Here is a 27,833-nt window from a genome sequence, read left to right as displayed (position 1 = left end):
CTCCCCACTGATAGCTGATGTGTGGTGAGCATTCTGGCGCACTATGGCTGCCGTCGCATCATCTAGGTGGATGCTGCACATTGGTGGTGGTGTAAAGTGCTTTGAGTGGAGTGTCCAGAAAAAGCGCTATATAAGTGTAAGCAATTATTAATATTAACAGCTGACTTACATAAAGCTAACATTGAGCACATTTATAATTAAGTTTACCTGATGTACAGCTGAAAGCATCTCCTTTGGCTGTGTTTGAGTAAGGAGTAAGAAAACAAAACTGACTGGCAGAAGCGTGTGGGTCTACATAACTGCTTTAGAAAGGTAATAGGGTAACTCTAACACTTTCTTTTTTGTTATTACTCTATCAGCTGGTATCAGAAAAAAATCGAAGATTCCAGGGGTTATGATAACACAGTACACCGAAGACATCCCAAATGGATGCAGCACTCCAGACTTCGAGCGCAAACCCATCGCATTAACGATTCAGGAAGGTGAGAATTCATCAGTCTGATTAACCTGGGATTTGGGCTGGGTTTGAAACAAGAGGACCTAGCAAATAATTGACATCCAGTGTACTCCATGCATATGATTGTTGTTAGATACAGTATGTACAATATTGCTTTTGATTGATTCAGATTATCTACAATTACAAGTAATATTTCCCAGGGCCCTTTTCTGCACTCTCCTGAGATATTGAAAAATAAATCTTCCAAATTATTGGTATTCGTGTTTTTCTTTTAATTGGAGGTGATGTTGAAGTTATAGTTATAAATCTAGATGTTTCTATTGCAAAATGAGTCTTACACATCAATAACATACTCAAAGCAAAGCATTTATTGTTAGATCTTACCTCTTAATGATTTGTAATTTACTGTATACTGTATGCTCTGTAGGGGTACTATAATTCACCACATTGTGTCAGGATTCAGTACAATACATTGTAATAGAATATGCTATGTACTGTACAGAAGTAACTAAATCCTTGTGACAACAAAATTCAGACATACAACAGAGAAAAATTAAAGCAATGGGCAGAGACAAGTTTGCTCTGAAATAAATGCAACAGAAAACTCCAAACTGCATAAGTACTGTAGTTTGCATTTTAAAGATGTTGCACCTTTTTATCAGAAGGATTTATTTATGGTATTAGTAGAATTGTTAAATATAATTGCATGAGACTGTACAGAGAGAAGATGGATCTTAAATGATATAAAAAAGATCTAGTATAATACATCCTCACTTTTAGGTGCATGGCTCAGGGGACTTTCACACACAGACTCTTGTGAACATGACTTGAATCTGTCTAGGAAATTTACTGGTTTTATTTTTTAATGCTATTAACAAAGCAAAAACAAATATCAGTAAAAATTATAACTTACACAAACTAGTAAATCAGGACCACATCACCTGAACAACTAAAACAGTTAAACTAACTCCAGTCATAACTAGCACTGGTCCATACTGCTAACTTGCACCCCCCTGAGATACACTTATACTAAATAAAATTACTTAATTACCCATTAACCATGTGAGAATGCACACCTTTCAATGAAAAATAATCCAGGTGCAACTGTTCACACAGACAAAAGCATTTTACAAAAGTGTTTAAAGCCATATTATTGTGACCTCTGGTGGCACAATCAGTGTCATTACAGTGTTTCCATAGAACGATCTGCCACAGTACGTACAGACAGTACAGTAAAGGTAATACAAAGCATCCCAAAAAGAAACTCATTGCTTTCACCTGTATCATATTCACAAAGCTATTATCAGGAAAAAAAATGTTTTTTTGTTACAGATGCATTGGTGTTTTGTTGAACAGGCACGACTTTAGTTTGGACACTAAGTACAGTCTGGAGATCCGTGAAGTATGTTTTTAACCAGGTTGCAAACTAATGCCATGGGGCTTTCTATCCTTTATAGGTATATAAAGAATATTACTTTCTATTTCCTTTGTTAATCCTGGACAATCATATGATTTTTCATTGATCACTGAGCCCTAGATGCTGAGGTAAATGTGGGGAAAAAATTAAATATTATTCAGTTCCCTATTGCCAGGATTCCCAATTCCTGGTTCAGAGAGGATTTTCTTGCAGCCTGCTCTTCACTTAATTGAACCCTTAACAAAACTTAATTTTGTAAATTCAAAATTTCAGATTTTCTGAAGGATCAAATTCAACTGTCTTGATAGTGGTAGCTTAAAAAAAATCAGTTTAAGCATCTAATCAAAGGCTAATAACTTCAGCAGAGGACTGAGAAAAAAAAACATACTGTAATGTTCATTACATTCTACATATCTAAACCAGATACAGTTCAGAAATATGAACACATCTTAAGAATGTAAGTATTTCATAAGCAGAGGGACGGATTTGTGTTTGGCCGAGCAACACAGACTAATATTCAGGGCAGCATACTGACTGCGGAAAACACACTACTTAGATGTACTCTAAATGCTTTCAGACATTTACTGAACAGGTCTGGGTGCCATAGTTCATGCATCCTTAATTATGACTTGCATAATCAATCACCAGGCAGAATAATGGAACAGTGGCTAGTATTGCTGCCTTGCTTCACTGGGGCCCTGGGCTCAGTTCCAGACCTGGTGTGCTATGTGCATGTACTGTATGTTTTTTCCATGTTCTTACCCCAATCTAAAGACAGACTGCCAGATGAACTGTCTTCTGGGAAGCTTAGCCTGGGTCATGAGTGTATGCATGTCTGTGTTTGTGTTTGTGTCTGTCCTGGGATAGACTGGCGTCTTGTGCCCATTGCTTGCTTGGATAGGCTCTCCTGAGACCGTGAACTGGAAGAATCAGTTAAAAAATGAATAGGTCGATAATCAAACACCATGTTTTAATGATTAATCAGTATGAGGTTAGACCTATGTCTTGTCCAAAATTCTGACCTTGTCAGTTACGAACACTTATTGCCTTGCCTAAATGTTCCCATACCATCAATCCATTATATACAGTATGTCTCTTTCAACAGGTAAAACGGCTACATTCAAGGCAGTTGTGAAGGGGGAGCCCACACCAGTGGTTACCTGGAAAAGGGCTAAGGGCAACATGGATGACCCAAATAAATTCAAAATGACATATGACAGATTCTCCAATGAATATGTGTTACAGGTGACATAAATCTTCTGGAATACTTTGGGTAAAAGCTGAGTGTTTAAAACAGAAAAACAATAATTTACATTCTGCATATTAATAACAGGAGTAATAAAGGTGTATCCAGAGGGTAATTGCACTTAAACTGTCACATGATTCATATACAAACTCGTCTATGCTTTCACAGGTAGTCCAAATCACTGGGGATGAGGCAGACACCTACAAATGCTATGCTACCAATGATTATGGAGAGGCTGTCTCCACTGCCACACTCATTGTTATTGAAGGTAAGTAAGTTACTGCCACACTGTATATTCACAAAGAATAAGCCACTGAACTGAGTCTACAGCTCTTTCATTAAAAAAAACTTTGCTTCCTTTGATCTTTAAATCAGCAAAATATTAACATTATCAATTATTGTTAAAGACTAATATAACAAGTAACAAATACATTGTATTGTACAACAATAAAAATCAGAACAAGTGAGGTCTTGAGGAATGTGATGTAAATCATATCTTTCCACACCCCAGAAGACACTGTCTTGCACCCGGAGAGCACCTTGGCGAGTGGGACCTTGCAGTCTTCATTTGCCCCAGGAACACACAGTGGTCAAATTCCAACAAGTGACCATTAGTTCCAGGGCCTTCAGAACACTCTTAGGCCATTTATTGGTGCCCCCTTCATCCAATCAATCCTCTGATTGATCATCCACATTCTCCCTATTTAAATCCTGTTATGCCACTGGAATGGGGCTCTGATATTGATATATTCACAGCAGTGCTATGTTCATGAGATGCAAGTTGCAATAGTGATCTGCGAGATGCATCAGTCTGACAATCTGAACTCTGACAATAATAATACCTCTTAAACTTATATAGCACTTTTCTGGACACTACATTCAAAGTGCTTTACAGGTAATGGGGACTCCCGTCCATCACTACCAATGTGCAGCCCCACCAGAACACTCACCACACACCAGCTCTCAGAGGGGTGGAGAAAAGAGTGATGAAGCCACTTCATAGATATAGATTAGCAGGAGGCCATAATTGGTAAAGGCCAATGGGAAATTTAGCCAGGAGGCCAGGGTTATACCCCTACTCTTATTGAGAAACACCCTGGGATGACAACAGAGAGTCAGGACTTCCGTTCTACATCTCATCCAAAGGTTGGCACCTTTTTACAGTATAGTACCCCTTTCACTATACTGGGGCATTAGGACCCACATAGACTGCAAGGTGAGCGCCCCCTCCTGGTCCCACTAACACCTCTTCCAGCAGGAACCTTAGTTTTTCCCAGGAGGTCTCCCATCCATGTATTAAACAGGCTCACACCTGCTTAGTTTCAGTGGGTGGCCAGATGTAAGTTGCAGGGTGACATGGCTGCTGGCTCAATCAATTGCCTAGAACTCTGAAGTCCAGAACACCTCCTCTCTGCAGTGATCATCTTCCACAGCCTGAATCCTGTCTGCCATAATTCAACACTGTCTCCTGAGTCCTGAGCTTATCCAACTTTGGCTTTCATTGCCAGCTTTTGAAGGCCACTGAGTCCCGGCATTTGGATTTCCACCTAATAGCTGGGGTGTAACATGGGGTGGGTGTATATGAACATTGTCCTAAGCACAAATAAAGTGCTCAGTGCACAAATCAACTCATGGTATCTTTCACTGATAATAAATTATGTGTGCATATGTAATAACCATTTTCACAAACTAAAAAGCTGATTTTAGTATTTTGAAAAAACATTAATATTTCTTATCTCTGTTGCTGTTTTTCAGTTGGATTTAAGAAAAAGAAGAAGCCCCAAGAGCAGAAAGAATGTGAGTAGCAATCTTGGTAGTAATATAAAAACAGAGAAGGAATTAATACTTAGAGGTGTCTCCATAACTGTCTGTAAGTTTATGCAATGTACTGTAGAAAGAGTTTTCTCCAGGAATAAGCCGCCATCTTGGTTTTAAACACAGGTCTTAACTAGAAGGCCAACTGTTACTTGAGAAATGCTGCAGAATTTAGCACAGCTGGCCTGAGTGTGTCTTGGGTCCTAGGAGGAGTTGTTTATTCCACAGGGCCATGTGCTTTCCCTCGCATGGAATTCCACTCACTCCGACTCACTCAAGTAGCTGTGCCTAATTCAGCATCTTTTCTCATTTCATAGGCAAACACAGCATTTTGGCCTGGGTTCTGAGCCAAAATGGTGGCTCCTCAGAGAGCTACCTTTCGTTACAACATAAAGTGTTGATTTATCAGTAATATCTCCTAAGAATGTAACTAAAAATTTTAAAAGTTGAAATGTTTACTTTCTTGTATTGAAATAGCTGTCTCATCCATCCATTTCTGGAAACAAACCAGGCTTCAACAACATGGCTGGGTACCTTCTTACATTCTCCCACAACCCTTTGTTTAAAGAACTCCCTCTTGTTCTCATATTGAAATGCACTTCTACAAAGTTTCCATGTTTGTGTTTCACTGTTGATTCTGTCAACTGGGTTATTTTTTCAGGGTTTTGAATACTGGAATCATTATCCACTTCTCTTTGTTCAAGAGTTTATTTCTACAAAGTTCTTAGCTCTCTTAGGCAATCAGTATAAGACTTAAGAAATGTACTGTATCTAGTTGCTCTGCTCTTAGACTGGTTACAGTCCAACATTATATAGAAAATCTAAATAAGGTTCTGTTAGGGCATTGTACAGCTTTTATAACATCCAATGTTTTAAATTATACTATTTACCCTAACATTCTTTCCATTTTTTAAGGCATTTCTACATTGTCTAGTAAAAGATGTAAATTGTGTGTCGACATAAACACTAAAGGCTTACTCATTAGTACCTTCTACATTTTCACTGTTTCGTATTTTGTACAGTATTTGCATCTTATGATTTTGCTTCCTGCATGTAATGCTCTCTTCTTGGCTACATTAAACATCATCTGCCAGTATTGTAACATGGCTTAACAACTTCATTGTAAAGTAAATAAGAGCAATCTAGCTGATTATACATTAATATCTTCAAATCAACATTAATGTAATGTAATCTAATCATTCAAGTCACAGGCTTGAAGTCTAGCTTAAAGCTTAATCTTTTTGTATTTTCTTTGCCACTTCTGCAGTGTTCACTAATCCTTCTATTTCTGCAAATGAAGTGTCATGCATTTAATAACAGAAAAATGATTTAATGGATGATTTCAAACATCAAGGGCTAGACTCCTATAGGTTTTATAGGTACTAAAAATATAAATGAAAAACTGTTAATTTGACTTCCTGAGATCATTAAAAATAAAATCAGAGGTGAAATTCATATCAGAGAACCTTATAAGTCAGAAGATATTCATAAATTCATAATTTATTATAATTTTTTTCTCATTAATCTGCTAGATGTTTACTTTCGCATAGTTTTCTTGCTCACTTTAATTCTATCCCTCCTCAGTTTATTTATTTTGTGAGAAAGTCATGAGCCTGCTGTGATACCCCTTATCCACCAATGCAGTGATTTGACTAAGAATGTGTTGTTGAAATCTGTTTATTTTGAACACAGACAAACAAAGAATCAAACAAATTAATAGCTTATCAAATTGAGATCATGCTTCTGACAACCTGAAATTCTACCCACTTACAGCAACAGTGACAAAGGACCCAGCAGAGTTCAGGAAGCTGCTCAGGAAACGGTAAGTTGGCATGATCTTTATACCTGGATACTCAACAAGCTTGAAAAGCATCCAATGAAAAACATGTCAGTAAATACTAACAAAAATGTCAATAAAGACTTTTAAGTCTTGTTAGACATACTTTACATGGCTTTGCAAATCTTAGCAGTCACCAGAAACAATTTCTTGCTGATAAGTTCTGTTTAAATTGTTTTTAATGATTTTGGAATCAGCTAAGCATGCTGTATACTGTAGCTTTAGAAAGCAAAAACAGTGTCATGAATTTTAGGAAGGTAGTTGCTTGTATGTTTTTTCTGAATGTAAGGATACGGATACCTTATATTTTTAATTTACAATAAGCCTACAGTGTCAAAATCATTATATTTCTCAAACAGATGTATTAGCATTTGACATCACAAAAAGTAGTGACTGCATGTTTTAGAAACACAATTCACAATTACTAATTTTACCATAAAGATGCAAATACAGTATGTTATGCTAGATGCTTTATCGCAGTGCTGTGGAAGTCAGATCTTAAACCATGTCTTCATACTATACTCTACATTGGTAATTTACAAAAGATAATTTTGACATGCATAACATGCATTCCTCCATACACAGGAAAGGAAGACTTTTCAGTTAAAGTTTTTTTTTCAGTACAGTAGTAGCATTTAGATTAAGTGATTTATTAAGCATTTCATAAATACAGAGCCCTGTCTGAGCTGTTAGAACTTTGGCCAAAGTTAAGCAAAGCTGAAAGGTACACTTCATGCAAGCTGCAAGGAGAGGCTAACAACCTCACATTTTGAAAATTACACAAATGACAATCAAATATTAGAAAAAGCAGAACTCCATTGTACCCAATAGTGGGTAAAATAGAGAGATCAAATTCAATGAACCTGTAGTGCATAAAACAGATCTACTGTATGTGTTGTAATTTCTAAAAACGTAAGTGAAACAAAACATGAGACAAAAATAAAATATTATAAAATGCCCCATATTCCTTTATCAGAGTTAATTTAATATGTGTATACTGTATTTTAGTGTTAAAGATGAAGTCAAAAAAGAAGAGAAAGTGATTGATGGAAAAGTGTGGGATATCCTGCTGAATGCTGACAAGAAAGACTATGAGCGCATCTGTATTGAGCATGGAATCACTGACTTCCGAGGAATGCTCAAGAGACTGCAGGAGATGAAGAAAGAGAGAGAGGAGGAGCAAGCAAAGGTATACAGTAGCTGTTTTTCACCAAAACACTAGTTGAAAACATCCATTTAATGACAAAAATGAATACGTATATAAATATGACAATATATCTAGATACCTATCTCTCTGTTCTCTAGCACAGGACTAAGTCCAGTATGTTTAATCCACATATCGTCTTTATAAATAACAAATTCTACTTAGTTCTACCTAATAGTAGGACTTTAAAGCAGAACATGTTTTACACATAAATTCTATGTCTGTTCATTATATTTAAAACCATTATTTCTATTTAGATTGCCATTAATTGTTTTTAGAATAATTATTTATTTTTATAGCAATAATAGTATGTCTTTGTCACCCAATTGTGGATTTATAAAGTTATGCAAACAATACAAAAACACTATTTTAGAATAATGTGCTAGAATAGATAGTGTTTAGGATATGGCTGAGTTTTTTAGAAAAGTATATGTTTGTCTAAATACCAGCTCAACCTGAAATACCAGATGAACAAAATTATTTTAAAAGAGGTAAATCTGTAAAAAAGAACTAAACCAGAGTTTAATGACTAAAGAATGCTGGAGTGAAACAAAAATCAGACACAAACATCGCAAACTATAGTTCAGACTGTGTTGGGTCAGTGTTCAGTTACAGCTCCAAGACATTTCTGTGATGCTACATTGCCAATTTCACAAATAAGTCCACTTGGTGCAACTGGTTAAGCCAAAACAGATACCTTCTGCAATTCTTTTGGGATTTAATTTAGTAGACCATATTTAGTTAATATAAATTACACACAAAAGGCTAGTGAGCAGTTACATTACTGTATTTAACATTTTAAAGATTATTCATATTTTTAAGTACTGAGTACTGAGAAAATAAATAAGCAAGCAAATTAAACTATCAAGTATTAAACTAAACAAAATAATTAATTCTAAATTCTGTTTGAAAGTACAGTATTAAATATCAGAACAAATGAGACTCCATTGATCAGTAACCTGATGATGTGATCACTTCTTTGCCTAATTTGCTGATTTAATGGGGTTGTTGGAGAAGTGTGACTGCTACAGTACATGTCACCTTATTGCAATCTGTGGTCTTTTAGGGTGAAAAGAGCTATACCAAGGCAAGGAATTTTTTGACAACTCCAGCAACAAAAAAAGAAGTGTGCTAGTCTGAAATGTATAAGACCCATTGTTGAACAGTGTAACAGATGAAAAAAATAAAATCCAGATCAATCACATGCATCCCTTATAGGGATTTTATCATCATCGCCATACTTAATTATGGTTGAATAAAAATTGCAATTATTCATTGTTTTCAACAAGTATATCATACTTTATAATGTGGTAGCCTAATTAACTACAAATGTTTTATTTATTAATCTACAACATATAATATACTCATTATTATACCCACATATTTACAGTAGATTTATATAAACCTACCCCTTAGGTAAAGGTACTGTACTGTTGCTTTAAAGTATCCAATCAATCATCATCACAGATGCAACATGAAATGTATGAATGAAAGCAGAAAATCATGCCATATGAGACAGCTTTTGCCACACAATTCCTGTAATCTCAGACCTGTAAATGTGTCTCCGAATTATGCGTCAGTGAGATCAGTAGAGTACTAGTGCATTTTAGAAGATTGTACTGGATTCTGAGATGGATGGTCTGGCATTATGGGGATGTCTTGGAGAATACACTGATTACATGATGACCTAATTTGTTCTAAAGAATTCATTTTCTCTGGAAGAAAAAGCAAAACAGTTGAAAAAAAGTTCATACTATTATTACAGTATATGTACTGTATACAGTAGGTGTGTTACTGTACATGTTATCCCATACTGTATTTATACCTAAATATAATGTAAATCAATCCAAATGTAGGGTTTACATGAGCACATCTTTTTTTTTCTTTCTGTGAAGTACAAAGTACTGTATAACTGACCTCAAAATATGGCAATATATTTCCTTTCCTTTGAAAAGAAATATGATGCTTTTAGCACTTGATACCAGTACTGAGAACCAGGATGTGTACTCTAAGTAACAGCAACGGAAGACCAATCTTACATACTGTATTTATAAGAAAGGAACGTTCTTGATTATCTCTCATGCTTTCCCAATACTAACACATTATTTTACCTTCAAACCACTGTTACACCATCTTTCAATCAGTAATTTCCTAACAAAGGCCTGTTTCTTTACAACTTTGCATTCAGCACTCCATCACAAAAATATGTATATATAATAATGGGTGATAATAATTTAGCACTTAAGAACACACACCCATTACTCATTTAATCTGAATTAATTTACAGTAAATTCATATGGGCGCATTTCATTGTCCATGGGCATTCCTGGGCAATTCATATGGGCACATTGTTGAACATAGACTTTTAATTATATTTATTGTATTTTATTATATTGTACTGTATTATATGTGCCAAGGGTATTACATTATGCTTACACTGGTAAAAATATTAGTAATCACTCATCAAGGAATGTAGAATAGCAAGCAATGTGATTTTAGCTTGAGGAGTATGAGGAGCTGGAGGAACATCCAATTCAATGTTTCACACTGTTACCTTTATGAAATCTTGACTTCATGCTAATCACGTTAGAAGAATGAGATGGTTCACAAACATTGGAGAGCAAGCTCTGCATTCTAAATCCAGCAACTGCAAGTGTGTTCAAGTGGTTTTTAACTCTCGCACAGACCCAAAAGATTTTTCATGTGCGGGTTCCTAATACTTTGAGTTGTAAGAGTAAACAAAACTTCTAGACCTTTACAAAGACAAACTATGTATTGCACAGCTTGTTTGAAACAGGTCTGCTTCTCTTTTTAAAAGCACAGTCCCTACCTTTTCTTTGCATCTGTTTCTCCTCTAGACCATCATGTTTTAAAACATCCATCTTTTTCTCCCCACCTTTCATCACCTCTCCCTTCCCCTGTTCACCCCCGCCCCCTGCCAGTACCTTGAAACCATTAGTAACCTGAAACACATCGAAGTTAACTCAGAGGGCTTAGCGGAGTTTGAACTTGACATGGACCTGAAAGACCCCAGCAGCAGAATTTTCCTGTATAAGGTGAGATGGGTTAAGGGTTATAATCAATCCAACGGCCTGACAGCCTATTAATGGTGGCAGATCTATGCCTTACCACATTAAGCCACACATTATATAACTTTCAACTGCTCATGGACAAAACTCTGACTTTTAGGACAGGTCTCCTCTGACTGTGCTAATCTAAATACCAGTTTAGTTATTGACATTTAGTCTTCAAAGCTTTTTTTTTTCTTTGCTGCCCCATATCAATTTCCATATAGTTATGTATATTGTATGATTTTTAAAAAAGTTAAATTGACAAAAACTGTATCACAGCACTGCAACATACACAGAAAAAATACTACCTGATTTATTTTCCCCTCACAACTTTAAAACTTCACATTATATCAATATTTAAAATTAAAATTAATAAAACAATTAAAAAACCTTCCTTCATGCTTTCTATTAAGCATGATATGTAACGCTTTTTATGATCACTGGATTTATATTTAAATAAATTAAATAAACTAAGACAGATTGTGGTAAGTATTGCTAATAATGAAAGTATGTATTGTCAAAATTAATTGCAATCCCTTTTGTTGTTTATCATGAAAGTCTGATTTGCATGTCCTATCTTTCCCTTGTATACAGGAAAGTCTTTACTTTTAACAGGTGTTCAGAAGTATGGGAGTATAGTATCTTGTTTAAACATAAAAATATTTTTTTTCTAAAAATATATTTATTTTTATGGTACTAATAAGCTTCCATAGTATAGTGCAAGAACAAAGAAAGCTTTATTTCAATAAATAATCCTAGTTGAATTTTAAATTTAAATGAGATGGTAAGTCTTGATTAATTTAACAGCACGATCATTTTAACGAACTTACCAAATTTATGTATTGTATCATTCTAATGACAATTAAAAAAATTTAGCTCAATGGGAAACAGAGCAGTGGTACAGGTTCATTTTCAATGTGTTGCCCCTACCATGTGACAGGCACCATGTTGTGCTTTTGTCCAGTTTTATGTTTATTTTAGCCAGTTTTTCACTAAGTGACTATGTTATGGGAACACACATTACTTTAATATTTAAATAGCTATTTATTCCTTTAAGATGCCTTTTACCAGAACAAGGGGATTGAAATAGATGGACTGTATGTAATATTTTATTTAAACTATCAGTACCTGTAGAGTGCCTTTTTATACAGCAGGGCATTTACCAGAGTGAAGTACCTTCCTTGAGGGTAAACAACAGCTCCCAACCATGGATTTGCACACACAATCTTATAGTCCTAACCAATACCCCACATTTCTGCCCCGATTGTATTTTATAAATAATAATAAAAATTTCTTACACTTACTGTATATAGTGCTTTTTCAGGACACTCCACTCAAAGTGCTTTACAGATAATAGCTACTCTCCACCACCACCAATGTGCAGCCCCACCTGGATGATGCGCCAAAATGCTCACAGCACATCAGCTTTTAGTGGGGAGGAAAACAGAGTAATGAACCCAACTCATAGATGGTGATTATTAGGAAGCAATGATAGGTAAGGGCGAATGGGAAATTTGGCCAGGAGGCCGGGGTTACACCCCTACTCTTTTCGAGAAACGCCATGGGATTTTTAATGACCAAAGAGAGTCAGGACCTCAGTTTTATTTCTTATCCAAAGGACAGCGCCTTCTTACAGTATAGTGTTCCAGTCCCATCCAGGTACTGACCAGGCTCACACCTACTTAGCTTCAGTGGGTTGCCAGTTGTAAGTCTCAGGGTGATATAATAATAATAATAATAATAATAATAATAATAATAATAATAATAATAATAATAATAATAATAATAATAATAATAATAATAATCACTCTCCTTGGACCAGCCCACATACTCCGCAAAGTCCTGACCACCAGACAATGCAGGACCTAAGTCAATAGCAACCAGCAAAAAAGCTGAGAAGATAAAACTTATAATTAAAAAAAATACTAATAATGTGTTAGAATGTATTCCTGAAATGTATACTTTATAAACATTGCTAATAGGCAACATGAATTTATGATAACACAAAACAATGTTAATCTATAAAAAGCTTGGATATGGCTGTTTTTTTATTTTCAAATTTCTCACACTTCATTGCACTTCATTTGTCTGAGTTTAATTCAACCAAAAGTCCACTCTTTCATGCCAACCAAAATGTTTTTAAAGCTCTCTCTACCCTGCAGGATGGAATAATGATTCCTTATAGCAAGGACATGGAAATGAAGCACTCCCTGAAGCAAGCTGGAAAGAAGTACATCTTTTGCATTAAAGACCTCGGACCTGAAGATGCTGGGCTGTACCAGGTAGATGTTGAAGAAGCCAATGTCTTCTCTACTGAACTGCCATTTAAATGTAAGTTCAGGCACCAACTGAAAACCAAGTTGTTTTTAACACAACCACTCAATCAGTAAGGTTCAGGAATAAAAAGGGATTCGAAATGTTGCATTTAGTGAAAGGCTGAAATACAATTACTGTATATTAGAATCCAAGCTATTCCTCCCATGGATTTCACATGTGAGTTCCTCATAAGCAGTTAAAAGCTCTCCAAGCAGCACTACTGAACAGAGTAAATAAGGTTCAGGAAACATGACGGGATCTTGAGGATTTTAGTGGTGGTAGTGTTTGGTGTTCAGTTTGCACTTTAAAAGTGCTGCTTTATTCCAGGACAAGCAGAGCAAGAAAAGCATAGGAAAAGACACCAAAGGTTGCTATTTAACTAATTACATTTTCCATCCTAAATGGACCTTCTCCCATTTACGGATAATAGCTACTCTCCACCACCACCAATCAAATGGGCACTCATGCTTTTCACTGCAAAGCATGAGTGCCCATTTGATTCCCAAATTCCAAACAATTCTTTGTGGTGTCAATAAGGACTGTTCTGGCTACCAATGTCTTTGAAAGCCTGTGTTTGTATATGAAGTTCAGAGGTTAAAGGAGTAGTGCAATAAGATATTTGAAATCTTAATACCACACAATATAATTCCAGAACTGGATACAGATTAAATTCTTTACTCATTTTAGAACCAATATATGTAAAAAAGATTTCAGGTTAGTAGTTATATTACCTTTAAACCAGCTGATCTGATTCAACAAACGATTGGCATTTTTAAAAAGATGAAAAAGATTGGCATTTTTTAATTGAGCCTACTTCAATTAAAAAATGCCAATTATAAAATAAGTTAGGTACATCGTGCACTAGAAAAAATTAAATGAACCAGATGGGCTCTTGTTTCCTTTCCAGTTATTCCTGTCCAGTTCCTCTGCCAGCTTCAGGAAGTGCGTGCCAAGGAACGTGAGGATGCTCTCTTTGAGTGTGTCCTCTCCCAGCCACTCTTCAGGGCAGTGTGGATGGGCAAGAACACTCCAATCGAGAATAGTGACAAATATGAAATAACAGTGTCTGAGGATGGACTGATTCACAGACTGCTTGTGAAGGATGTCATGCCTGTTGACAAGGGTATCTACTCCATAGTGGTTGGCATAAAATCTTCCAGTGCTTGGCTAGTTGTGGAAAGTAAGTCAAATAATGTATTGATCCACTGTGGTTAACAAAAAGTGCCAAAAATTGTGTTTTTACAATTTTTTCAAGGATATGTCATTTTAAGGATTTGTTATTTTAAGAGAATACAAGAGACAACTGTGTTGTGGAACAAAGCTAAAAGAATAATGCAATTAATACCATCCAAAGGCATTTCTTCTTGTCAGCATAACCAAATCCCTATGTCATTATCCATGCGTGTCTGATTTTAGCCCTGCTATCCCTCTCCCATTGTTTAACATGTTGATGTTACATTAAAAGATTGATTATAGCATGTACTGTACATACAGTAGATGCAGTAGATCCAAGCAGAGAATTACCATGTATTAAGCAAATAGAAATTCATGGCCATTACTAACTAAAAATCTTAAGATCATCATTGAAACCATTTGAAATTGCAAAGCATGCCATCCATTATTGAGTCTTTTTCTTGTATTTTATTTAATCCTAATCTGGAGACATTCAGTTATTCATGCTTCTGTCTTGATTACCCATAAATACAGTAAAAAGGATTGATCATTACATGTTAGACATCATCCTTATTAGCCATCTCCTTATTCATCACTCACATATCGTCATTTCCTCTTTCTATCTTCCTCCATCTGTTCCTGTGTACTCCATTTTGTTTCTGGCTAAGGTGATGAAGATGACAGTCCAAGTGCCCATGGCAAGAAGAAAGCCAGAAAAACTACCCGAGCTGGTGGGGGAGGGACTATGATTGAGAGTCTAGCCAGAGAGCAAGCAGAAAAGCTGAAAAAACTGTGGTATAAGGCTGAGGAAGAGACTGGAGCTGGGCAAGGGAATGATCCTGGACCTGGAGTAGGTTCTGGCACTGTTGCTGGAGCTGGGGCAGGGCTAGGGGCAGGTACAGGGGCAGGGATCAGTGCAGGGAGGGAAGCAGGTAAAGGTGCAGGGATAGGAGCAGGTTCAGAAAGAGGGGAAGGGCAAGGGGCAGGACTGGGGGCAGGTGTATGTGCAGGGGTAGGGGCAGGCACAGGGGCTGGGAACCAGAACCTAATTAATGGGTTAGATGACAACAGGGGAAAGGGAGGAGTAGGGCAAAGGATGGGAGGAAAAGGAGTACTAGGGGTAACTGAGGTGGGTGGTGACCAAAGTGAAGGAGATGGCAAAAGAGGAAAGGGAGAGCTAGTGGATGGAATGGGAAATTTAGGAGGTGGAAGTGGAGGTTTAGGGGGGTCTGGGGCAGGACAAGGTGGCTTAGGAGAAGGAGAAGGTGATTTACAAGACAGTAAAGTAGAGCAAGGGGGATTAGCTGATCGGCAGGGAGGATTGGGTAGAAAAGATAGACAGCTGGGTCATGGCCAAAGTGAAAAAGGAGACCTTGGAGATGGATCAGGAGCTGGCAAAGGGTGTCCAGGAGAAGAAGGTGGAATGGGTACTGGGGATTGGTCTGGAATGGACTCTGGATTAGAAGGGGCCAGGCTATCAGGAAATGGAAGAGGAGAGGGTGGCAACTCAGGGCTTGGTGGTACTCGATTAGTATCTGGGGATGATGGCAGAGGACTCACAGATGAGCAAAACAGGAAAAAAAGACATGCTGGACGTGGGCCGCTGATCGAGGACACTATTGTTGGTATGAGCTCTACAATGATCACAATGTCTGCTGCATGGCAGCTGTACTAATTCAAGCATGCATCACCCTTTTTTGTTACAGACCATATTATTTTATTTTAATGCACATTGCTACTGTATATTTGCTGACCCAGTTATGTTCCTTCTTTCATTCAGATTATATCTTTAATTAAGTACAGATGTTGTTATACAGAAAATACTTCAAGTGAACTTGATGCAGAAAACTATTTAATACAACTATTAGTTACAGAGAGGTCAGCTATAGACTGTTATAAATGAACCTGACCTTTTGACTTAATCCAATTTGTATGAAGGAACCTGTGCATATAGCACTATAAATAAATTAGATGTAATTGCTGTTGTGTTTTATAAGGTCATTGAATTTACTATTTAAAAATAACAGCTACAATGCAGATAAAATTGATATGATCTATAAGTATTTGTGTTTCATGGAAAATGGGTTACAAACCATTTCTACTGGTGATGCCATTCACATACGTACAGTAGTTCTGAAAACAACAACTTTGCTTAATAATTTGAGACATGTTTGCAGAATGTTCCATGAATTGTCTCCTTTTGCTGATTTGCAGAACCTGGAGTTCACTTCACCTGTGGGCTGTCAGATGTGCATGCCTGTAAAGGGCACCCTGCTGAGCTTGTGTGCAAGCTAAGCAGTGACCAATCAGAGGGAATCTGGTTTAAAGATGGAGAGAAGGTGAGAATTAATTCTGCACTATAGTACAGACATACAGTAACACCAGTGTTAGAATTCCATAATCCTGGAGGTTTAAACAGATACCTTTGTATAATCATCGATTAAGACCTAGGAAAAACAACTAGTTTTACTTCTCATCCAGTTAATTAGTTAAAGTATGCCATTAATGAAAGAAAAACAGAAACAATAATGTGGAACCCCAGCACTGCAGTTGCCTGCCCCTTCCATAGGTCCCAGGTCTCCAACACTAGCCCTGGGAAACCCAACAGATATTCATTAAATCATACATTTCTTAAGACCTTGAAACTGTTGCAGTATTTAACTATGATTAAACTGGTAATGTGTTAAATTCAGTAAATCATAGATCCTTTGGACTAAAAATCTGAAGATCCTTCAACCTTCAAAGATCTGAATTATTTTAATTGGACAAATTAATTGCCAAACTGATCAATAACTTGCAAGTGTTCCTAAAGTTCAATAAAAAGGCTGTTATACATTAAAGTATGGACTGAGGATCCAAGTTCAAGTTCAAGTTCAAGTTTATTGTTATTATACTCATACACAGGTACTGTATATGGTATAACTAAATGCTGTTTACAACAGGCAATGAACAACACAACAACAGGCAATGTTCAAAACAACAACAGGTAACAGGTCATGTGCAGAACAACATCAGTTGTGCAAAATCATACATCAATAGAATGAAATAAAGGATAGAAAATTATGGGGAGTGATCTTCTTGACATGTGAGGTAGAGGAAGATTTCAACGTTTGTTTGAGTTTTGATAAAGAGAGAAGGCACAGTGAGGGTTCAGATCGTAGGTGAGAGAGGCAGGGAGTTGAATAGTTTGATAGTTTGATAGTGCAGGGGTAATAACTGTCTGTCCAAGACCAGAAGTAGAAAGCTATGCTCTAGGGGAATATATTTACAGTGCAGATTACGATTAAACTGAAAAGTACAATTGAAAATGACAATGACTGAAAACTAGAAGGGGTTGTGTGTGTCTCCATGTTGTTACATCCATGTGGGCAATGTAGACAATCCAAGATAAACATGGATTTAACATGATAAAGAAAAAAATGTGCCACTTTTTTACGGAAGCAAAAGTTCTGATAATCCCGGTCAGAGTGATTTTGTATAGACACTATAATGAATGTAGACCACAGAGACACTTTAACCTTTGACTTTTGTGTAAATCTGTCCACAGCTATCACCCAAGGATGGACTGTCTATTTCCAAAAAAGGAGCTATCCATAAGCTAATCTTGTCCAATGTTCAGGACTCTGATGCAGGGAAATACAAGTTTGAAGCAGAGGGACGAAAAACAGAAGCACATATAGTTGTTGAAGGTTTGTGTATCTAGTTTTTTTGTTTTAATATGTAGAATTTGTTTCAGAATATACAAATTAACTATTATTTTCAAAGCAAATCCCAAATGTGTATTCACTAGGAATTACAAAAGCCAACAATCAGGTATATTAAAAGGTTTGCTTTGGGTTTTTTAAAGTTACAATAATTTGTCTTAACCTCCTTGTCTGATGGTTAACCTGGCCATAGGATGAGGAAGCTAGAACCCCCTAGCAGAGTAGGAATGTGACCAAGGGGTGGCTGCACAGGTGGAAATGGGGTGGAGGAGGAATGCAAAAAGGTATGCAAGGGAGAGGAGATAGTGTACAGTATGTACAGTATGTATAATGTTTAAGTGAGGAAATGTTGTGAGGAAATGTCATAATTAATTACAAACTACAGACACCTGAGACTGATTGAACTTGGCGGTTATCATCCCTCTTAGGCTTCCATTATAAACTCAATTAGTAAAAATGTGCTAACTTGACAAAATGACAATTAATAACCAAGGTTTACTCTATTTCATGTCTATGCTGAATAATCTAGGTGAAAATCAATCTTTTCCTGCACTTCCATATTATACTGATGATAAAACAGGCAAAAGTTTTAAACACTTTTATTACATGAGGAATTAAAAAAGAAACTGCTGCAAAAATATAAATGACACAGAAACATAACTCAAATATGATTTTGTTTTTATTTTAATGTTTTTATGATATTTCATATAAAAAATAGAAACAAATAGAAATGAAAATGGAATAGACATAGAATATAAATTTCAAACACAAGGAACAGAACACATTTTAAATATACAGTATCAAATATCTCACCAAGCTTTGGTTTGCAGTGTTTGTTTCTTTTATTCCCCCATAATCAGATCCTCCTGTGCTGGACAAAGAGGAGCTCCAGATGTTTTCGCAGCCCGTGACTGTGAAGGCTGGGCACAACGCCGTGTTCAAAATACCATTCGAAGGGCGGGAGCCTTTCAAGGTCTCTTGGTTCAGAGATGGCGAGGAGCTTCAGGATGACGTTGGTGTGAAGGTGGAAAGAGGGCCCAAGCACAGCCGCCTGCTCCTCAGCAAGTGCCAGCGCAAGGACAGTGGAGACATAAAGGTCAAGGTCAAGAACGAGAGCGGTGCTGTCGAGGCCATGACCAGGCTTGTTGTTCTTGGTAAGAAAAACTGAAAGAGCACTACTGAGAGACAGAAGGCAGCTCAGAGCACACACCAATATATACAGTTCTTTACATTGTTGATTTTTATTTGTGGAAAAAATGTTATAACATTATTACAATGGAGGGTTCAGAAAATGGAGAATAAGCAGGAATGGACCAAGTGGCTTAGTCAATAACTAAAATAATCAGAACACCCAAATTGTAAAGAGTTCTCCAAGAATATACCCAAGCAATTGGGTCATGTGTAATAAAGAGTGTAATATAGAGTCATGGGACTTCTTTCTTCTCTGACACAGTTTTGGTGAAGAGTATAATTCAGGCATACTTGGTTAAACAAATATTTATTAACAATGAAAATGATGTAAAACTACACTACACACAACATAAACACACAAAACACAGCTTTCTCTACAAGTTTACAGACTATGTTTCAGAGACCTAGGTCTAGACCACACAGAAAACCCCAGACTGCAACCTAAAGTTTACAGAGGCCAAAATAAGAGATATGCAAACTTCTGAACAAAGTGCAATACAACCTGTAGTTAAACCTTTCTTACTGCAAGCCCGGATACCATGAAATAAATGGAAGTCTATTGGGTCTTTTCAGAGGATCTTCCTCCTCTCTCCTCTCTCTCTTAGGGGCTGAGATTATTTTTCTCCTTTTCCCTCTTGTGCCTGATCTGACCATTTACCCAGAATTTAGTTAACCAAGGCAACCCAGAAGATTATTTTGATCAGGGTTTATCCCACCCAGCACAACTAAATAAACATTCCATGATATGAAGCTCTGGGAAGTGGAAATATTGACACTAGTTAAGTGTTACCTGTTGTGTCGAGATTCTTACAGAGACCTCCATTATCTACCTCAGCTTGTAACAATATTAAATATGAACATATTTTTCTTATGTAGTGTAACAATGAAAATGCCATTTGAGATAGTCAGATTAAAGACAGTGGGCAGTTAAGAGGAGCAGTAATCCTTGCTTCATTTTGTGCTTAAATACATGGATGTATTTAAAACAATACATCAAATACATCAATACAATGCAAACAATAAAAAGCAAAAACCAGCAATTCAAAAATACTATTATGTAATAACAATATTAGTGTGGCACTAGGGATAATGTACTGTAACATGCACCTACTCCATAAGCCACATCATAGGGCTGCTCTTGTATCTCAAAGTATGGAGATCTTTATCTTGAAGATATCACGCTTTGTTCCAGAAGCATGGGACAAGCAATACAATATGCTACACTGTGTATCTGTGCCCTATACTGTATCACTTTTCATAACCAGGATAGTGTGTTGCCACTCTCTTCTTGCAGATAAGCCCACCCCTCCACAAGGTCCAGTGGAGGTGCTGGAGAGTTCACCCACACGCATCGGGATCAAGTGGAGACCTCCGCGGGACGATGGTGGCTCCCCAGTTCTGAGTTATTCTTTAGAGAGGCAGCAGGTGGGGCGCAACACTTGGTTGAAGTTGGGAGAAGTCCCTGGCACCACCACCACCTTTGCCACTAACCAAGTGGAGCACGGCAAGAGATACAGCTTCAGAATCCGGGCACACACAGCAGAGGGTGTCAGCAATGTGCTGGAGACTGATGACATCACTGCCGGCACAAAGGGTACAACAATCCTTTCCTATCTCTTGACAGCTTCATGACATCATAATAAACATGTTGTGATAGTGTTAGGTTCTAAAGGGTGCTACCTGAGCACCAGCAGAGCGCTTCCTATCCTTGAGCAGTGTGACGTTCTGTAGTTGTCTGGGAAGGCGTCTGTTCTCTGGTATACAAGAAGATTGAATAAAAACGAGAAGAATAATCCTTTCGTGGCAAAGAATAATCCTTTGTAGCCGGCTTGCAAATACACTGGTTCTAAGGGTGAACAAAGTCTGCGGACATGTGGGGGATCTTAAATATGAGACCTGATTAGCCTCAGGTGTGGAAGCTGCGCATTCCCACGCACCGTGGATTTGGGAGTGCAGTGGGAGGGGTGCTCCACTGTCATAATGGCTTCATGTAAACTCTAAACTTTTCCTATAGTCTTTAACAAACAAGATAATTCAGAAACATTACTGTAGTATTCAATAACAAAGTGGAAAGGGTTTATTTGCTTTCTTTTTCATTTTTTTTAATGAGTGAAGATGGAATAGGTTTATGTACTCTTGAACTTTTAAATGTAGTGTAAATATTTTGAACTTCATAGGAAAGCTGAGGTAGGGTAGACTTTGTGGTACCATTTGGTACCACAAGGTACCATTTGTGCGTTAGCTCCGCAGTGTAGCGCCTCACAGAATTGGTGTTTCCCCTGCAAGCCTGCATGTACCCAGCAGTTGCTGTTTGCCTTAAAGAACCTTCTCTGTTGGTGCTGTGTCTGTTGTCTTCCACTGATCATGATTGACTATTGACATGACCCAAGTTTGAGCTTCTGGCCTTTAGTCCATAGAGTAAGTGCATTTACTGTTTAAACAACAGGAGCCTGAGCAAAAAATCATGCCACACAGCTTTTCAAATTTAATCCATAAGTATCCTCTGACTTTCTCCTGAACTAGTTATTCATGTAAGTAAAATAATTTGACAGCTAAAAGCAGGAATACACTTAAGCCTGCAAAATCCTTATGGACTGTGGCCCTTTGAGGACTGGATTTGAAGACCAGGGCATTCATTCATCACATTCATCCTGCCTGAAACTTCTCCTGTTCTTATTGACAATAGTCCTGCTACAGTATTTATTTTTGTTCATGACAGCTTACTCCAGCCCCCCAGCTCCTCCAAAAGTGATCAGTGCTACCTCCAAGTGCATCACTGTGTCCTGGGTACCCCCTCACAATACGGGGGGGAGTCGTATCACTGGCTACATCCTGGAGAAACGGAAGAAGGGAAGTAACATCTGGAGCCCTGTGTCAGACATGCCGATTACTGGTAGGATACCTTTTGTTTCTTGTCAATTCTTTGGACTCAGAATAAAGAAATTTAATAGAAAGTGTAACTTAATATGAGGATTTTTTTCTATGTGTTCTTTAACACAGGAGTCTCAAGTAAACTGAAATATCAAATTCCTACAGTAGGTTACTTTCAGTTTTAGCTAAATGTATCTCTTCTTGTAAATTAGATAATACATTTTGTTTGAATCATTCACCCAGTTGGGTTTTCACAGCAGGGAATTAACCAGCTTCAGAATATTACATTAGTATGTGTTAATTCTCATTAATCAGTTAATCAAGAGATTAAAACTGCATATCTCCCATAGATCTCCCACAGTGTCATAATCTCTCAATAATAATATATGCTATTGCATGTGACTTTATGTTTAATAGCTTCTGTTTCACCTAATTTTTTTTCCAGAGAAAAAATTTACAGTGAGGGACATTGTTGAGGGGCAGCAGTATGAATTCCGGGTGGCTGCAGTCAATGCATCCGGGATAGGAGAGCCCAGTGTTCCATCAGATTTTATATTTGCACGAGATCCCATGAGTAAGTAACACTGACAACAGACAGAGGGATACAGTGCAAATAATGACCACAGATACTCTCTTCAACAGGATGCCAATACCAGTGCTTCTTTAAAGAAACGTCTGGATGAGATACTGGGATTGTTATATTTACCCCTGCTGGTGTGCTGTGGAATGCTGGTGTGCTGTGGTAGCCAGACACTCCTACATTGACTTGTCTTTCAAGCTTCTGTTACCATGGTTACTAATTTAACATTATCTCCCATGCCCGCATCAGGTGGATCAAGCTACATAAGATGTGAGTTTGTTGCACTTCCAGCTTTGCCCTGACTTCTTATTTCTCACTGTGTGTTTCCTGGATTCTAGGCCATCGTTTCATCCTAATGACATTCATTGGATTCTCCTCTCGTGCTTTTGTACTGTGTCTGTTAGTTTACTGATGCTGCTTGCTTCCTTCGGCTCTGAGTTTGGATTTATTTTTGTGCTGTGCTTACCCGTCTTGAGTTGGATTACGCCCTGATTTGTGTTTGCCTGTACCACGATTGCCTGTGCTCACCTTTCTGCTCCAGTCCAGTCCATTGTAAACACAGTGCTACCAGCTCACACTGCTTGCCTGTTAGCTAGTGTTTCTCTTCCTGCTCTTTGATTTATCTCACACAAACATGCCCCTGCTTATACTACTGTTCCTGCAGCAGCTGCATATGACAGACTAATTGTCACGGACGTCCAAAGGGACTGACCGTGGGGAACAGGAGAGCGGAAAAAGACCCACAAGCGTACAACGAGACGGGAAAGATTAGTGGTTCATTAGTGCAAAGAGTTCAGGAATGCCGTATAGAAACCTTTGCCCTCAGAGATAGGCGGGTCTCAGGACATCCGAACGTCAATGCTGAGCGAAGACAGAGTGCAAGACCCGGAAATATATAGCCCAAGGGAAAGAGAGGGACAGGAAGGACAGCAGACCGGAAAATAGGGACAGGACAGAGAAGGAGCGCCCTCCTGCTGCAGAGGGCGTGACAATAATTCCTACAGTAACTACCAAATGGGCTACATTTGCAAAATCCCCCCCCCCCCCCCAAGATCTCCCTTGTTTGTACATTTTCTGAGGTTCTTGTCTTCTTATGATAATAAAAATAAAAATAAAAGGAGGGACTTTACTCCCTTTAAATAAAATAAACATTATCCCAAAGTAAACATTAACCTCCAGTTACTGAAATAAAAAATATATTATTCATGTTTTTATTTACAGAACTTTATATATTCTTCCATTCATATTTCCTGAAAACCTTTCTGCAATGCTCATCAACATACTGTAATATCCCAACTTAAAACAGCTGCAACTCCATGGGAGTGTCTCTAGACCTCTCGATTAGTTTCCACAGAGAATTACCTGTTTGTACATTTCCTTTTTTGCTGTACAAAAGTTGCTTGCATAGTATTACAAGTGAAGCTTATATAGACAAACAATTTATCCTGAGAAAGGAAATAATTTTCTAGGTGTTTAGCTATATGTATTCCCTGGACCAGGTCTTGGGGCTAATTGCTTAGTGTTTCCTTATCCTGTTGAATGTCTAAATCTGAACTATTGACTAGGATGCTGAAAAAAGCTCAGATTCTAACTCTCACGGTGTGGAATTTCAGAGCCACCTGGCAAAGTTAAAGACCTGAAGGTGACAGACTCTACGTATAACTCTTTGTCCCTCTCCTGGGCTAAACCCAGCGAGGATGATGGAGATGTGGCCAAAGGGTACTACGTGGAGGTGAAGCCAGCTGATGGCCAAGCTTGGGAACGTTGCCATACAGCCCCGCTCAGCATGAGCTCCTACACGATTAAGGGCCTTAAATCCATGGCCATGTACTTTGTAAGGGTGGTCGCCAGCAACAACGGGGGTGACGGGGAACCACAAGAGCTGGACAACTACGTCCTCGCCATGCCCCCTCCAGGTGAGCACTGGTAGTCTTTGGAGGTTTCCTCACAAACTTGTTACAGTATGTCTCTTTTCGCTTACAATCTTAGCAGCTGCTCCTTACAAAGAGGCCACAATCTAAAAAAATTGTGAAAAGAAGTAAAGGAGTCTCTCTGTGAAATATTGAATTACAGTTAAATCATGGCATGTTTTAATAAAGTTTGAATAAAATACTGTATGTAAGTACTGATTATTTTTCTTGGCACTACTTAGAAAGATCTTTTTAACCTATACATTCCTCTTTGCTTTTTTTGTAGTGAGGCCTCATTTCCTCATTGATTCCAAATTTAAGAGTTTTATTGTAGTGAAAGCTGGAAACACAGTCCGAGTCAACATGAACTTTGAGGTGAGGAGTCCCACCACACAGGAAATTTATTATCTCCCCACTCTGCAGTGTCTGTCTTGACAATACCATAGTATTTGATTATTTGAATTGACACACACAAATGCACCAAAATTGGGAAAGTAAATTCAATGAACTACTAAGAATAAAACAGAAGAAACAGCATTTACATGGTGCCAAAGAATAGAATATACTGTACAATTTTATATTAATTGTATAATATACAATTGTAAATAATTTAAATAATAAACCACTCTATAAGTAAACCATGTAAAAATAATTGCAAAAGTGTATATATGTGAATCAAATGGCAGCCATAAACAAAAAATGTTTTAAAAAAAGATCTCTCAGGGATTCAAAATGATTCTACAAATTATATGCAGTTAAAATTTGTTGACAATATAAGTTAAGTTTATAAGTTATATAGTTTTACATATAGTTTCAATTTGTCCATTTTAAAAGTATAGCTCTCAGAAGCATTAACATTCTGAACTGATTTCTATAAGGCGTTCAGTATAATAATTTCTACTGAACGCCTTGTTATCCACAAACTCTTCACAATACTAGATAATACCCTGAATTGCTCTCTCAGGAGATGATAAAAGTCATAGGTCTACAATGTCATATTCCATGCTTACAAACACATAAAAAACAATTTTTATTTGATGCCTTAATTGTTCCATAATCTTGTTTCAATTTGCATTGGACCCTATAAATATTTAAATAATACTGCTGTTAATACCATCAACATTCAACATTTCGGCATATTTATTATAAAACATTCATACCATACTTTTCACCACTGTCATGAAAGCCTGCTCTCTTAACATTGTTTAGTAAGTGCTAACTTCTGCCTCTGACAGCCATAGCAAAGTGCTCTGCTTACTGAAATCACACATACAGTATAGTATGCGATGCATAATATCTTATACTGTATGTGTTGACCATGATAATCTATCTGTATTCCACAGGCTTCTCCTATACCAGAGATTGTCTGGCTGAAGGATGGCATTCCTGTGTCCAAACGGGCCACTATTACCAACTCTGATGGGGTGTCCCAGCTACTCATCCCCTCCTCTGAACGCTCTGACTCAGGAATCTACACCATAAATGTCAAGAACTGCATTGGTCAGGAATCATTCAGTGTCGAGATCAGAGTCACAGGTAATCATGGCTCAAAATCGCAGTGGGCAACACTATTTTAGGTGCAAGCCTCATGCAATTCATCAAAAATAAACATTTTATACTAATAATATCTTCATAGGAGTGAAAAATTGAAGTTTTCTGCCTTCATGGCTTCAACAATAGGTACATATGAAGGTTGTTATTCCAAATACCTCTAAATAAATATCCACAGATACTTCTAACAATGAAAATGTGCCAAGTTGGATAACTACATGGATTTTGTTTAATACTGGCTTCAATTGATGTTTTGTTTCTTACTGTTATGTCAGGAGACAAGAATAGTCAGTCATTAAATAATAAAAGTATAATAAAATTTTAATTCCAAAGGTCAGAAATACCAAATTAAGTCACAAGGTATCTTTTACTTTTCTATTTATTGATAAATAAACAACAGTTTTTAACACAAGAATGCATTAAACAAAATAAAAACCATAAATATGACATGGACGTTTGATGTACATGAACTCAAACATTAAATCAATACTTCAAACACTCATTAACTAAAATCTAAAAGTTTACACTGTATACACTACATGAATCTATACCTGGAAAAATATAAAACATTTATCATAATTTACACCATAGACCAAGGGTCTCCAGCCCTGGACCTGGAGAGCTCTAATCCAGCAGATATTACAGGTCAAATTTTGAAGGAACTATCTTACTGTGATCAGTTATCAATTAAGTAATGCTAACTATCATCAATGTTCTAAAGGAAGTTCCCAATCTTTAGAAGTAAGCAACCTACAGTATAAGACTAAGAGGCCTGGGGCTCTTGTTCTGGGGTGATGCTAAAAGAAGATATTTGCTGCACAAGTTCCAGGCTAAAAGGTGTCCAGCCTTTTGGACATTTCCTTTAAATTAGGGGCTACTTCTGATAAGTTTGAAGTGTGAAAGCTTATCAAAAGATCTCATTCCAATCTAATCTCATTCCAATCTCATTCCAAGTTGCAAAAATGTGCACTTGAAAATAATCAATGTAGTCATTTTAAAAATGTAAATTGTGAGATACCCAACATGGTGGCACTGTGGCTAAGGATCTGTGCCTGTGGCTGGAAGGCTGCTGGTTAAAATCCCACAGTTGGCAGAGGAAGTCTACTCTGTTAAGCCCCTGAGTAAGGCCCTTAACCCAAATGGCTCCAGGGGTGCTGTACAATGGCTGACCCTAAGCTTCTCTCTGTGTCTGCGTCTCATGGAAAGCAAGCTGAGGTAAGCAAAAAAAAAGGAATTCCTAATGCAAGAAATTGTATGGGGCTAATAAAGTGATCTTGTCTTATGTAGAAATATTCAAGCTGAGATTTCACAAACATTAGGACTCTTATAGCAGCCTCAGAAACCTTCACCCATATCTGCAGTACTCAGCAAAACATTGCTTGAATCTTAAAAAACACTAGTGAACTTGAAAAGAACAGTCAAGAGCAACCTCCCTAAAGCATCTTATATGAGAAACTGAATTCTAAAAATATTAGGAACTTAAAAACCTC

The 27,833-nt window shown here is 37.4% G+C and overlaps 1 protein-coding gene across 3 annotated transcripts in view; it reads left to right on the top strand.

Annotated features, from left to right (window-relative positions):
- The window catches only part of LOC102697672 (immunoglobulin-like and fibronectin type III domain-containing protein 1), a 49,842-nt gene that overhangs the window by 16,522 nt on the left and 5,487 nt on the right, over nucleotides 1-27,833 (top strand). For all 3 annotated transcript variants that reach the window (XM_069190246.1, XM_069190247.1, XM_069190245.1), the window contains 19 exons: nucleotides 360-482; nucleotides 2,980-3,119; nucleotides 3,289-3,388; nucleotides 4,876-4,917; nucleotides 6,709-6,757; nucleotides 7,781-7,961; nucleotides 10,919-11,032; nucleotides 13,210-13,378; nucleotides 14,271-14,543; nucleotides 15,205-16,161; nucleotides 16,751-16,875; nucleotides 18,084-18,225; nucleotides 19,101-19,394; nucleotides 20,726-21,025; nucleotides 22,151-22,324; nucleotides 22,748-22,876; nucleotides 24,496-24,798; nucleotides 25,079-25,167; nucleotides 26,136-26,328. In XM_069190246.1, coding sequence (XP_069046347.1) covers nucleotides 360-482; nucleotides 2,980-3,119; nucleotides 3,289-3,388; nucleotides 4,876-4,917; nucleotides 6,709-6,757; nucleotides 7,781-7,961; nucleotides 10,919-11,032; nucleotides 13,210-13,378; nucleotides 14,271-14,543; nucleotides 15,205-16,161; nucleotides 16,751-16,875; nucleotides 18,084-18,225; nucleotides 19,101-19,394; nucleotides 20,726-21,025; nucleotides 22,151-22,324; nucleotides 22,748-22,876; nucleotides 24,496-24,798; nucleotides 25,079-25,167; nucleotides 26,136-26,328 — 3,897 coding nt within the window. The remainder of the gene's footprint in view (nucleotides 1-359; nucleotides 483-2,979; nucleotides 3,120-3,288; nucleotides 3,389-4,875; nucleotides 4,918-6,708; nucleotides 6,758-7,780; nucleotides 7,962-10,918; nucleotides 11,033-13,209; nucleotides 13,379-14,270; nucleotides 14,544-15,204; nucleotides 16,162-16,750; nucleotides 16,876-18,083; nucleotides 18,226-19,100; nucleotides 19,395-20,725; nucleotides 21,026-22,150; nucleotides 22,325-22,747; nucleotides 22,877-24,495; nucleotides 24,799-25,078; nucleotides 25,168-26,135; nucleotides 26,329-27,833) is intronic.

Source organism: Lepisosteus oculatus, chromosome 5 (genome assembly GCF_040954835.1).
Source record: "Lepisosteus oculatus isolate fLepOcu1 chromosome 5, fLepOcu1.hap2, whole genome shotgun sequence".
NCBI classification, from domain to species: domain Eukaryota; kingdom Metazoa; phylum Chordata; class Actinopteri; order Semionotiformes; family Lepisosteidae; genus Lepisosteus; species Lepisosteus oculatus.
Note: the sequence above shows the minus strand (reverse complement) of the source record. Positions and strands in the feature narration are given on the sequence as shown.